The sequence below is a fragment of the Bombus flavifrons genome, chromosome 14, assembly GCF_040668555.2.
Source record: "Bombus flavifrons isolate JBK064 chromosome 14, iyBomFlav1_principal, whole genome shotgun sequence".
Lineage (NCBI taxonomy): Eukaryota > Metazoa > Arthropoda > Insecta > Hymenoptera > Apidae > Bombus > Bombus flavifrons.
The window spans coordinates 11,672,289-11,684,464 of record NC_138455.1 but is presented as its reverse complement, the minus strand read 5'-3'; the positions used below and the strand labels follow the sequence as shown (position 1 = coordinate 11,684,464).

The 12,176-nt window shown below is 33.4% G+C and overlaps 2 protein-coding genes and 1 long non-coding RNA gene across 6 annotated transcripts; 1 reads left to right on the top strand and 2 right to left on the bottom strand.

Annotated features, from left to right (window-relative positions):
- Nucleotides 1-49: 49 nt before the first annotated feature.
- On the bottom strand, nucleotides 50-9,502 carry LOC138186928 (uncharacterized). 4 transcript variants are annotated; one of them, XM_069127254.1, is made up of 10 exons: nucleotides 8,906-9,502; nucleotides 8,231-8,841; nucleotides 6,622-7,685; nucleotides 6,062-6,456; nucleotides 5,703-5,937; nucleotides 5,513-5,622; nucleotides 5,171-5,417; nucleotides 4,901-5,105; nucleotides 4,608-4,809; nucleotides 50-4,512 (listed from the first exon to the last, which is right to left on the bottom strand). In XM_069127254.1, exons 2-10 carry the CDS (start codon nucleotides 8,458-8,460, stop codon nucleotides 2,731-2,733), a joined length of 4,470 nt encoding a protein of 1,489 aa, XP_068983355.1. In that variant the 5' UTR covers nucleotides 8,461-8,841; nucleotides 8,906-9,502; the 3' UTR covers nucleotides 50-2,730. The 4 variants fall into 4 exon arrangements, with proteins under 4 accessions (XP_068983355.1, XP_068983354.1, XP_068983353.1 ...); XM_069127253.1 differs by having other exon boundaries at nucleotides 6,062-7,685; nucleotides 8,906-9,120; nucleotides 9,229-9,502; XM_069127252.1 differs by having other exon boundaries at nucleotides 6,062-7,685; nucleotides 8,231-9,502.
- A 119-nt stretch (nucleotides 9,503-9,621) lies between these two features.
- On the top strand, nucleotides 9,622-10,888 carry LOC138186936 (ATP synthase subunit d, mitochondrial). Its single transcript, XM_069127266.1, has 3 exons — nucleotides 9,622-9,837; nucleotides 10,254-10,422; nucleotides 10,499-10,888. The coding sequence occupies exons 1-3, from the start codon at nucleotides 9,722-9,724 to the stop codon at nucleotides 10,733-10,735; spliced, it is 522 nt and encodes a 173-aa protein (XP_068983367.1). The 5' UTR covers nucleotides 9,622-9,721; the 3' UTR covers nucleotides 10,736-10,888.
- A 285-nt stretch (nucleotides 10,889-11,173) lies between these two features.
- On the bottom strand, nucleotides 11,174-12,168 carry LOC138186939 (uncharacterized). The gene is made up of 2 exons (XR_011175045.1): nucleotides 12,058-12,168; nucleotides 11,174-11,490 (listed from the first exon to the last, which is right to left on the bottom strand). It is a non-coding gene; the product is annotated as an uncharacterized LOC138186939 (long non-coding RNA).
- Between the last annotated feature and the right edge of the window lie 8 nt (nucleotides 12,169-12,176).

The window sequence follows — 12,176 nt, the reverse complement described above, 5'->3', positions numbered from 1 at the left end:
CTACATAGTTATTCTTATTATGATAATAGATACAAGAAGGAAATATAACTTTCGTTGTGATATTATTTTTATGGTTTATTCTATTAATTTTGCTTGCCATATTAAGAAATCCGATACAAATGTATTCCGTGTCATATTTGTACTCGTGAACATTGTTGTTTAAAGTTTTGTGTACTTGTAGCTAATAGTATATAAATACACGAAGAAAGGAAGAAATTGTTATTTTCTTGGCTACTTCTGTTATTCCTTATTTGAAAGGAAAGGAATAATATAAAATGTGTTAATACTAATTAAAAGCGAACAGGAAGCCCTAAATTGCAAAAACGCAATATACAATATAAAAGAAGAAAATATCAATGGTATTAATAAAAACATAAATAATTGATTGAAATTTACTTCTGAGATTAAAAACTTATAGTTGTATTATATAAAAAAGAAAAACGTGCAACGTACACACATCTATCCAATTATGTACATACTTGCATATATATATATATATATATATATATATATATATATATATATATATATATACGCACACACACATACATACATACACATACGCTTGCATACATACATACATACATACATACAATTGTATATTTATACCTATCATTAATACTACGAGTATTTTTATTTAATACAAAATAATCGGTGCGTTTATATTAAAACTGTACATATAGTGATAAACGTCCTTATTGATTTGGCACAGAGGTTGCACGATTTCTTATTCTTTGGTACTGGCAAACGATTCGTAAAGGAGATGTGAAAAAGCTGTAAACTACTTGTATGTGTGTGTGTGTATGCATCTTAATGTATATATGTACTCTGTAAATAAGTTTGATTGGTATCGTTACCAATCTTAATCAATGCTTATATTTATTTTAACAACATTTCAAAGATGAAAGAGTGTATTTTATGCAAATGAAATAATCGTTGCAATTTTTACGGTATCGACATTTGCAATGCCCAGGATATTATAATAATAACTAATATTACTTTAACACGAATGTAATATGACTAGAACAAAAATGAACGTTTAAGTGTCATTATCACCATGTATAAATACACTTATAACTATCGTTAGGCAACTTGATTGATTTATTTCGCGGATTGTGATTTACCACAACTGATCAAAATCACAATTCACAATGTTTCCCGAGAGGTAAAAATTTTCACGTGCATTAATAATATCGCAGCTCTTCGTTCACTCCTTTATCCGATTATTTTCTTACCTTTGCATACGACAACCTGACTATGAATTCTTAATCTAAATTTAAAAACAAGAACGATGGTAGGAGAGACAACGTCGACGTCGTTGACTAATCGTCCGAAAAATACTGTTGCAAAAATTTATGGCAGCTACCGTTACATGTTACAAGTGTTAGAAATACTTTCTTGTCTATTAACAAGAAGTAGAAGAATATATATATGTTGAAAGTTAAGTAACATTTCATGTGAAGTAGCAATTACCCCAAAAAATCTACCACCAGTTAACGAAAAGTATGATTACTATGTTCAAATTTTACATGATTATATGTATAAAAGAACATATGTAGTATAAATATATGTATGATCTGAGAAACTGAGAAGCTAATCTTTTTTTTCTAATCATGCATTGTACTTCTAATCGCAGAACGAATTTCTACAATTTTGTTCATAAATAGTTTAAAAAAATAAAGTTCACTCCAAAAATAATAGATACATGTCATTTTTTACTATACACTTTTACGATAATCACGTTCGACCGGTTGACTAATCCGACCATGTGCTTTAAACCACTCAAAAACTAGACAATCTAACATAACTGATTTTATTATATTTGTGCGCATCTCTGTTCCAGAGTTGTACTTTAATTTGAATGGTAAAGTTCTAGAAGTTTTTACTGTATCTAACGTTGACTTTCCATTATTATATGTGTGCAAGAAAGGTCAAATAAAGTGTCGACATTCAATAATTGGTCTCCGTCATTTGTTATCTATAAGAGGCATTTAACAAGTTCCCGTACGTGGCGTCTGAGTTACCAACCAACGTATACCTCGCTCAAAGTAATCTTAAGTTTGCCGCCGGAACTAATCTGTGACAGCTTCTTGCATTTTGGCGGCCGGGCAAAATTGATCTGCGATCATTTCAGGCTTTTTCAGACTTCCTCCAAGGGATAAAAGACACGAAGTTCACACGTAGAAGAGACCCAAAATGGGTGCTTCAGAATTTTCCACTTCCTGTTCCGCAATTTATACCGAACATTTCCTAGGTGAGGACGAACTTTATCATCGAGAAGCACACCGTTGTTCAGCTTTCTAAGACGTTTGATCTTGATCTGTCTGTGAAGCTTGCCTATGATTTTGTAATACGTTACAACATTGATAGCCTGGTCATGTTCCAGTAACTAAGTTAGATATTACTCATGTCTATATTGCGTATGGTGTGAAAACGACACCACGAATGGAAACTTCTTGAATGATCCTCATAATTTAATATATAATTTAATATATAAAAGAATTTCACTTCGACTAGTTCATGGTCTTGAATTTCTATGATTCTGTGTAGAGAAAACGGAAACGAAAAAGATTTAATATTATGTCGGAATATTGACATATATACCTTAGTGATATAGCATATTCTTTGATTATTTACGATTGAAAGTTTTATAGCAAAAATTATATTGGAGAAGTTACTCGGTGGGTATTTTAAAATGTTAGGTAAAGGTACTGAAATTCTCTGTATTAGTTAATAGTAACCGGAATAATGATGGTATCCTGGTCTTGGTGGATGATACGCAGCAGGACTTACAGGATAACTTGGATTGTACCCTGACAAGGAAGGCGGTGGAGGAGGAGAAGGTAGAATTCGTCCATCAACCGCGTCAGGTACAATATGTGGATTGCCAGAACCTGCGGGTTGAGGACTCGTTATTACCCGAGCACCGGATCCGTGTAAGTGATGTGGTCTTGAAAGAGTGAGATCTACAGTGTGACGTCCACCGGGTGTAAGATCTAAACTTACAACCCTGAGAACATCGCTATGAGGGTAAGGTGGAGGAGGCGGTGGAGGTGGTGGTGGCGGTGGAGGCGGTGGTGGAGGAGGAGGAGCTGGGGGAGGCGGTGGTGGTGGAGGAGGGGGCGGCGGTGGCGGTGGTGGAGGTGGTGGCGGTGGAGGAACTACTGCCGCTGAAGAACCAGATGTCACCTGAGAAGATACAGGAAGAGGAGTAGGTGATATCGAATAGCTTCCAGTCCTGCTAAGATCAACACTTTGTCTTTCTGCAATTTCGTACAGATGATGATGATGATACCGTGCATTTTGTATCTGTACACCAAAAGTATGATGAAATCCTCTAGCAGACATATCCAAGCCCTGAAGCTCCCCGTTTAGAACAAGAGGCTCAAAGCTGGTTCTTTCTCTAGCGAACTCTTGGTCGAGAGAATCATATTTATACGATGTTGATAGATCCAACTGCATTGATTTCTCTTTCACGGAGAGACTGAGATTTTGCACAACTGAATCACCTTCATCACTAGATAAATTGTCCGCGGATACCTGATGATGATGATGGTGATGGTGGTGGTGATGGTGATGGTGCACGTCTTGATATCGGGGGTTTGGTGTTCCTGAAGGTGATACCAAGTCCTCTTGTTGAATATGTATATAACCGTTCGGCGAAGAAACACGTGGTATTTCTTCGTGATGTAAATACTGATCAATGTTATGTGTTCTTGGTGTACCGATGTAATCAACGGGCCGATGCAGTTGATAATCGACGTGTAAATGCGTGGGTGGTGTGTTTCGGCTATCTGGTGTAGGTGCAGGAGATATCAGTTCTTCTTGTTGTTGTATATAGGACTCTAAATGGTTTGGTGATCTCTGAGGTAATGGAGATTGTAGCTGACTGGATATTGAATAAAGATTTGTGTCGCGATCATTATCATCCAATATTGGACTAGTTACTGCTCCTATATCCCGCTCAGCAGCATCAAGAGCAGCTTCAACTAACAAGCTAGCATTCGCACTTTCAGTTCTTCTATAAACACTAAGTCCCAATTTAGCATTTTCTATAATATCTTGAGTCATATTATCTTGTCTTCTGGTATTGTTTGTCGATGATGATACTTTCTCGTCAATTTCCTTCCGAGTATCTTCAAACTCGTAAGAATTTCCGGTAACAACACTTGTTGATAAATGAGGTATAGTATTAGATACCACTGTTACATCTGAGGAAATTGGAGGATTGAATTCACCAAGCCATTTTTTACTTCCTTTACTTTGTAATCTGGAAGTACTATATAGATCTGTTTCTGAGCGCACACCTTCTACTGTCGATTCCAAACCGCTTGACATTGACACACCCATCGGAAGCGAAGACGTTGTAATTCGTGAATTATGTTCTATTTTATATTTGGATGTGGGACTTGTACCAAACTCGATTATACTCGAATGTGTAGAAATACTTGGCGTTTCAATTTTCAAGTCATTTTTGCTATCATCCACAGATATTTTATTATCGTTTTCTTGCTGAAATCATAAATTATAAAACGAATATTGTAATTCGAAACGATTTGATCTTACGAAAATGTATAAGACAAGATATATTTTGGTGAAGAACAAACCTGAGAAGTTTTTCTACTAGGTCGCGGTGTTTTTCCACGACCAACATCTTCGACGAGTCCACCGCTATATGCATCAAAGGTATAGGCAACAGATCGTTCGATTTTTGGCATCATTTCTTCTGTAAGACCATGTACTTTTTTGTAATGAAATTGTAAACATTGTTTAGTCGTAAAAGCTGCTTTGCAACCATTTTCTTTACACCTGCAATTAAAAAAAAAAAAAACAAGCACTCAATATCGTATTTACTAAAGAAATACGAAATGAATTATCTACAGGAATATTGCGATCCTACTTGAATGGTTTTACTCCACTGTGTGTTAACATATGTATTTTGAGATTACTCTTATTTTGGAACATTTTTCCACATCGATCACAAGTCGCGGCACCAACTACATCTTTATGATGAACTTCTTTCATATGACGTTGAAGAGCAGCACGAGACCCCAGAAGTTTCAGACATAATTTACATTGAAACTCCCGGAGCACCTCAGACATATCTAAACATTCATTTAAATTGAAAATAATCTTTATTGATAGATTTACATGCTGTAAAAATGCTTACCGTTATGCATTCGTTTGATGTGCACTTTTAATTTTTGCGGCTGACAAAATTTACGACCACAAAAATCGCATAATGGCCTTGAACGTTGAGGATTTTGAGCACATCCATAAGTACGATGCATTTCAAGGTAATTCAAACGTAAAAAGAATTTTTTGCAATATTGACATTGATATGCACCTCGACCTGCGTGTAATTCCGCTGCGTGTTTCATAATATTATCCTTACCTAAAACAGCAGCTCCACATACCTAAAAATATGGAATAAATCCATATATCTATACATTTGTTCAAAAATACAAAATGCGAAACAGTCGATATAAAGTGTAATTCAAGTGTCGTCTACCTTACAATGATATTTTCTTATGGTTAAACTATAATTCGTGTCATGAAAAATGCAGCAATGTAACCGATAGTATATTGGATGGGCAAAATTTAAATTACATCCTCCACAATCTGGATAAATCAAAATAAAGTTAAACAAATGATATCGCTTGCTTATACTTAATTTATATTTTGAAAAGATGATACTATACTCGTTTTGTCTACTTTATTCTTCCGTGTCCATGCAGAAGATTGAGAGTCTGTCCAATACGTCAGCTCCATTCCTGACATAATATTCTGTGTAGTAACAAGGTGTAGTTCTCCCTGTTTTGTTATTACAGCTACGCTTCTTTCCTCTTTTGTTTCAGCAGGCCTAATATAACGAATCCAATTACTTTTTAATGGATTAGTAGTACTTATATACGAAGCTTTACCATCATTATCTATCTAAAAAAAGGGGAAAGAAGAACAATATTGTTTTATTATTGGAACATTTTAAGGGTATATGTGTAATGATTAAAATAAATATAGTTTATACATACAAAAATAAAAAATATTGCATTGATTTTACCTCCCAAATGTGTCTCATGGGAAAATCATCAGGAATGTCCATTTCCCTAACTGGTTGTCCAACAAGAGGACCCAGTTTAACATGCATTGGAACAGAATTTTTTGCATATATACCAAGCCCATGTTCTGAATTGGTAATTTTTAATTCAAAACATTCAGGTAGAGAGTCTCTAGCATATAATGGTCGATCTAAATCTACAGTTAATTGCTTTTCCTCTTTCTGAGTTTTCATTTTTGTTTTACATTGTTCAGTCAATAAAGATTCATCATCTGATTCATTATTATCTTCTGTTATCTTTCCATATCCTTCAGACATAGGATCATCTGATTTTATAGCCTTTGAAACTTCCGTATTTTCTTTATGTTTATTTAACCAGCTTTCATATGATATAGAATCTGAAATAGCATATTGAGGTGTTATTAATGGGCAGGCATCTTGTAAGTGACGATTATTACATTCTTGGCAGAGCTTTATTTTAATGGCTAATCTCTGTGGCTCAGACATTAGGCTTTCAACATTTGTTTCATTTTGAAGCTTTTCAATTGTAATTGGAGTTGTACCATCTATTGTAGAACAAGCATTTTTATCTTCTTGCACAATTATTCCGTCTTGCGGTGCTTTCCGCACATCGTGATGTTTACGATTTTTATGTTCATTAGTGTGTTTGTGCCTTTTTCTCCTATGTTTATGTACAAAATCATCTACAATGTCCTCAGATGAATCTTCTTTTACATTTTCATCGTCGTCTTCGTCAGCATCATATTTCAATCGTTTTCGTTTCTTTTTCAATTTTCGATCTTCTATTTCTTGATCTGTATTTATGTTGATATTTGAACAACTAGAATTTGTATTGACATATACCATACCGCTTGGGCTGTTCTTGTCATCTTTTGTCTCACTAGATTGGATGTGAGAAACTATGGTAGATGTTGAATCTGTTACATTTGAGATTTGTTCTACCACATTTTCACCTACGCTCTTAGCAACTGATGATGTTGCTAAACAATTAGACCTTGATTGCTCATTTTTGTCACCAACCATCATAATTCTTTCCATATCGACATCTCCAATATCATGATAAAGTACATTTTTGTTAATATTTACATTTGCTATATATTCTATGCTATCTATGTGTTCAGTCTTTGACATAACAGATTCAGCTGTCTTCGTACTAATACGAAGATTGTTTTTTAAATTTGACTTTGACTCTACTTCGCTAGCTGACCTGGAGTTGTCTTTTTTAAAGGAAATTTGTTCCTCATCTCCTGATGTTATATCACTAGAAGATCGTTTAATAGATTCTAGTGGCGAAACAATATTTTCAGTTTTAAAACGCCTTTTTCTTTTCCGTTTATCTTTATGATGTTTAGCTTTATTCTTATGATGCTTAGATCTTGAGCTACGCCGGACATGTACATCAGTATCATTGGGCAATTTTGTTTGTGCTGTATCAACAGGAAGAGATTCAGATTCTACAACTGTGCCACTGCTTTGTTTCCTTAAACTTCGACGTACAAATTCTCTTGTATCTTCTATCAAATCTTCAGTCTGCATCGATTCTGTTTTGCTCTTTTTATCCTGATCCATTTCCTTTTCCTCTTCTCCATTACACTTAAGGTTGTGTCTATTAAACAAAAACATGCAGTTGAATGCACTGTAAAATATAGATATAAAGGAAGTGTTAAGTCACAATAGTGTCTCACAAAAGTTAGAAAGTGGGAATCAATTTAAGACAGAAAACGCTCAATGGTTACTAGTATTTTTATAAATATTAAGTGAAAATTAATTTACCTGAACATATTTCGTATTTGGAGTTAAATAAAATAGACATTTCTTCTGTATCGGTCGATCCGTGTTCTCAAAGAAAATCAAAATCAATGAAAATCAGTGTAATCGATAAAATTGACGACTATATTTTTAACGAATAAAAAATTATCGATTATTTTCACCCCTCTGACAGCAACCCCACAAGATGGCGATTCGAGGGAAAATTTGGACACGATAGAGGGGAAGTCCCGCTTTCGAGTGATACGTATGTTTAAGTATCGATTAAAACGGTTTTTATGGCACAGAACAAAATATTTTATAACGTCGGTCTAAATAAATTTTGATTGAAAACTAAGAAAGAGGTACATTTAATCTGTCACAAGCATCTATCTGGAATCCTACCTGGAAACAGATTCAGCAAGATCCAGCAAGTAAACTGCAACATCTTCATCCGTTGACAGACCTAAGCGTTTTTTAAGAGAAAGCCAACGTTTGCCGTTGGTAAGACCAATCCGGACGCTTAGAAAGTGTTTCGTTTTTGGTTCTGATGTGGTTCCAAGATTATTACTTTTATGATAAGAACTTCTCGTTAACCCCGACTCTCTCACATGTCTAGTACTTTTCTTCGGCATAACTACATCGTAGATCTGCCGGTATTAAAGCGGCGAACTTGAAGCTACCGCGGAGGTCGCGCACCAATATTATCCTATCCTCTTTATGCTCACCGCCTGACCACCGCCGCCCACTCCACCCTTTCCGCCCACCCTAGTCACTCGCCACCCCGGCAATCACCCATCCACTAACACTCGCTAAATTTCTATTTCACTCTCTCTATTCTTTCGCTAGTCTACTTTCCTTCTCCATACCCCATGTACCCCGTGACCACGATCTTCCTCTTTTATCGATCCTGTCGTTGCGCTTCATCACTGCAAACTTACACGCGTTCGATGTATGAACGCGTACTTACATGAGAATGCATGTATGTGAATATGCATGCACGATTGTGTACATTCCTGTGTTAGATGCATATAAATTTATATATAGTATACACACAGATAATACAAATATGTAACTTACGTTTTGTCTATATAATCATATATATGTAATTGTATGTGTATCGTGTATGATGAGTATATACATTTGTTCGTCTTCCTTATTAATTAGATGATTTTTTCTTATTTTACAATATTTAAATCAAATTTCTTGTTTATTAGTTTCATATTTATTCTGCTCCATAATTATGATTATAATGTATGCAATTAATTGAACAATTTAAATATATATATAATAAGCTATAACATAAACAATGTAAATTATGTTTGAATGCACGTACAATAAGGAGTAAGGTTGTATTCCATAATTCATATTAATATGATAAGAAAGAATATACATATATGTACACGTGAATATTTTATAAATAATTTTTCAATTTACTCATTCTTATAACTGGTTCGATCAGTAAACGAACGATTTCTCTGGAATGCTGCTTCTTCTATTTGTTATATACGTACTTATTATATACGTTTCTTTTCTTGCATAGTTCACTATTTTCGTATACGTGTTTAAAAAGGCTAATTATTCGTAATTATTTATCACGATATCTCGCATTTACCTAATGCTGCTAATGCTTAAATGCTTCAATTTACAACGAATAAATATCGACTGAAACAATACCTTTAAATCGAATATTTATGTATATCGAGTACTCTATAATCGATATCTCGTTTCGATATATGAAAATTCGATTAATCGATATCGGTAAAAAAGAATTAGACTGTATACATATAAGAGTATAGTCTATACAACCATACCAGCTCATAGATACATATATTCATACTTGTTCAGCAGTCGGGAATTGTGTTACGTTTGGTTCGGAGGAATTGTCATAGAGAAATGTCACGACAAGCAATTAAAGCGATAAATTGGACTGCTCTCGCTGAGCGAGTTCCAGAAGCTGAAAAAGCTGCTTTGGCCGCTTTTAAATCGAAGTCTGATAAATATTTACAACGGTTAGTAAAATTCATAAGATCATTCCATTATTCGATCATTTATCCTGTTATATAATATTTCCACATGTTCCTATTAAATCCTTACCTTAGATTGGTCGAGTGATTTAAAAAATGTACTATTCTCCTATTATATAGAAATTAATGAAATTGTAGTTCTTTCCCATTAAATTTTTGTATGAGTGAGTCTAGGTAAACTGACCTAACCTTGTTAGTACTGATTTCAAAATAGCGATGAGTATATTACAGTAATAACTTGTTAGAAAATTGATTCAAACATGATAAACAAAAGAGTTGTGCCATTTAAAATAATCACTTTATACCAATGTGAATAAATTATTATATTTGTATAAAATATAGCATATCCAAATAGATATGAGACAATAAGAAAATATATTTATATAATATATATTTTATAGTATGATGGCTAATCCAGAAGCTCTACCAAAAATTGATTGGGCATATTATAAAAAAGTTATTGTGACTCCGGGTTTAGTAGATAGATTTAAAAAAGAATATGAGTCATTATCAGTGCCATATCCAGCTGATAATTATACAGCAGAAATTGAAGCTGCAAAGAGTGAAGCCGTAATAAGATATTTCTGTTTATTTTATATTTTATATCCTAAATTGAATTTTATAAATAATGTTAAACATATTACAGGCTAAGAAAATACAAAGTTTCATTCAAGAAGTAAATGTTGACATTGAAGAATTACGTAAAAGTTTGGTTGAGATAAACAATATGATACCGTTCTCAGAGATGACTATGGATGATTATGTTGATTTGAAACAAGATGGATGTATGCAACCAGATAGAGTTACAACCTGGCCTCATGACGAGGCATCTCAAGAACATAACACTAATAATGAAGATTCAAAAGGAAGCAGCAGTCATTGAATTTAACTTGAAATGTATTATAGTTCTGTTGTAATATTCATCATAGCTTCTTCATTGAGCTATTAACAATGTATACTATTAAACTATTCATACAAAAATTTAGTAAGGTTCTGACACTAAAGTTATAAAATATTAAATACATTGAAAGCATAATTTTGTTCATTATAATCGACTTTTAGTTAAAAATATGCTCAACCTATAAGTAAATCAACTTTGGTAATTTATTATTTGTTAAGTAATATTTATTAAGTAATGAATTGTTATGAAAACGATGTAAACAAAATATCATAATTTATCATATTATTTTCAATGCTGTATTTGTTAAATTTGCTACACTACTTTGTTCTTTCTTTCCAAATTATGCCATTTATTACAGAACTACCGCTTTTAAAAATTATGCATAGCATATCTAAAAAAACGAGAGATATCTTACGAATATTATATATTTTCTTTTATTATTTTTCTTTTAGAATTTTTTTGTTATACATGGTGTGTAATATATATTAACTTGTATAATTTAAGGGGGTATTCTAGTCTAGAGGCATGAATTTCGAGCGGTTTTTGAAGCTCTGTACAAACGAAACAAAAAATATTTTTACTATCCATTTTTTTATCATTTGTTTATTGATACTTTAAGATTACATAAAAAATTAACTGAAAAAGAAATCAAAATTCACAAAGTTATGAACTGGCAAAGTGGGGGGTCCAAAAAAGAAGGGTGTCCTAGCGTCCGTGATTTCAACCCTTTTGGTCATCTGAAGCAATAAAGCCAAACCGATTCTTAATTAGTATAGATGCGGCTATAGCATGAACCTTGGAAAAGTCAAAACAATATTTTTTCACAAAATGGCGGCCGTTTGAAAAAAATTTTCCTTTTTGGCATGTTTTTTGGCAATTCCGAATTTTTTAAAGATAGTAAAATTAAAAATTTTGATCTGAGCGTGGTTGAGGCGATAGAGGAATATATAAAGAACATTCATACCAAATTTAAAATAAATCGGTTCATTAGAACTTGAGATATCGTGCACGCCAACTCGAAAAAAGTAGTTTCGAGAAAAACGCGTTTAAAGTTTTGAGACAAGTTTACTCGGACAACGTCTACCGTCTACTGTTCATTTGTTCCGGTCGGACCGGAGCAGATGCCGCGTCACAGAAGTGGTTGTAACTCATAAAATAATTGAAATTTTGAAAAATCCTTTTAAGGGCATATTCTTGAATGTCTAAACTTTGGAAATATGAAAAAAAATTTTTCAATTTTTCAAATTTATAGACTGGAATACCCCCTTAAAATTTATAATACAGATCATTAGTTGTAAACAAACTAGAAAGGTACAACATCCTCCTAAATAACCTTGTTCGTTATTTGTGTTACAGTTACAGATACCTAACTTTAAGTTTTAATAAATATACGTTCTGAAAACAATAAACATTTTTAAAGGCT

Excerpts from the sequence above, each read along its gene's own strand:
- LOC138186936 (XM_069127266.1), top strand. The coding sequence starts at position 9,722 with ATGTCACGACAAGCAATTAAAGCGATAAATTGGACTGCTCTCGCTGAG. Across the intron at positions 9,838-10,253 it reads TCTGATAAATATTTACAACG|TATGATGGCTAATCCAGAAG; the intron begins GTTAGTAAAATT and ends TATATTTTATAG. Across the intron at positions 10,423-10,498 it reads AAGCTGCAAAGAGTGAAGCC|GCTAAGAAAATACAAAGTTT; the intron begins GTAATAAGATAT and ends AACATATTACAG.
- LOC138186928 (XM_069127252.1), bottom strand. The coding sequence starts at position 8,460 with ATGCCGAAGAAAAGTACTAGACATGTGAGAGAGTCGGGGTTAACGAGA. Across the intron at positions 7,686-8,230 it reads CTTGCTGAATCTGTTTCCAG|ACACAACCTTAAGTGTAATG; the intron begins GTAGGATTCCAG and ends TTTGTTTAATAG. Across the intron at positions 5,106-5,170 it reads CATCAAACGAATGCATAACG|ATATGTCTGAGGTGCTCCGG; the intron begins GTAAGCATTTTT and ends ATGAATGTTTAG.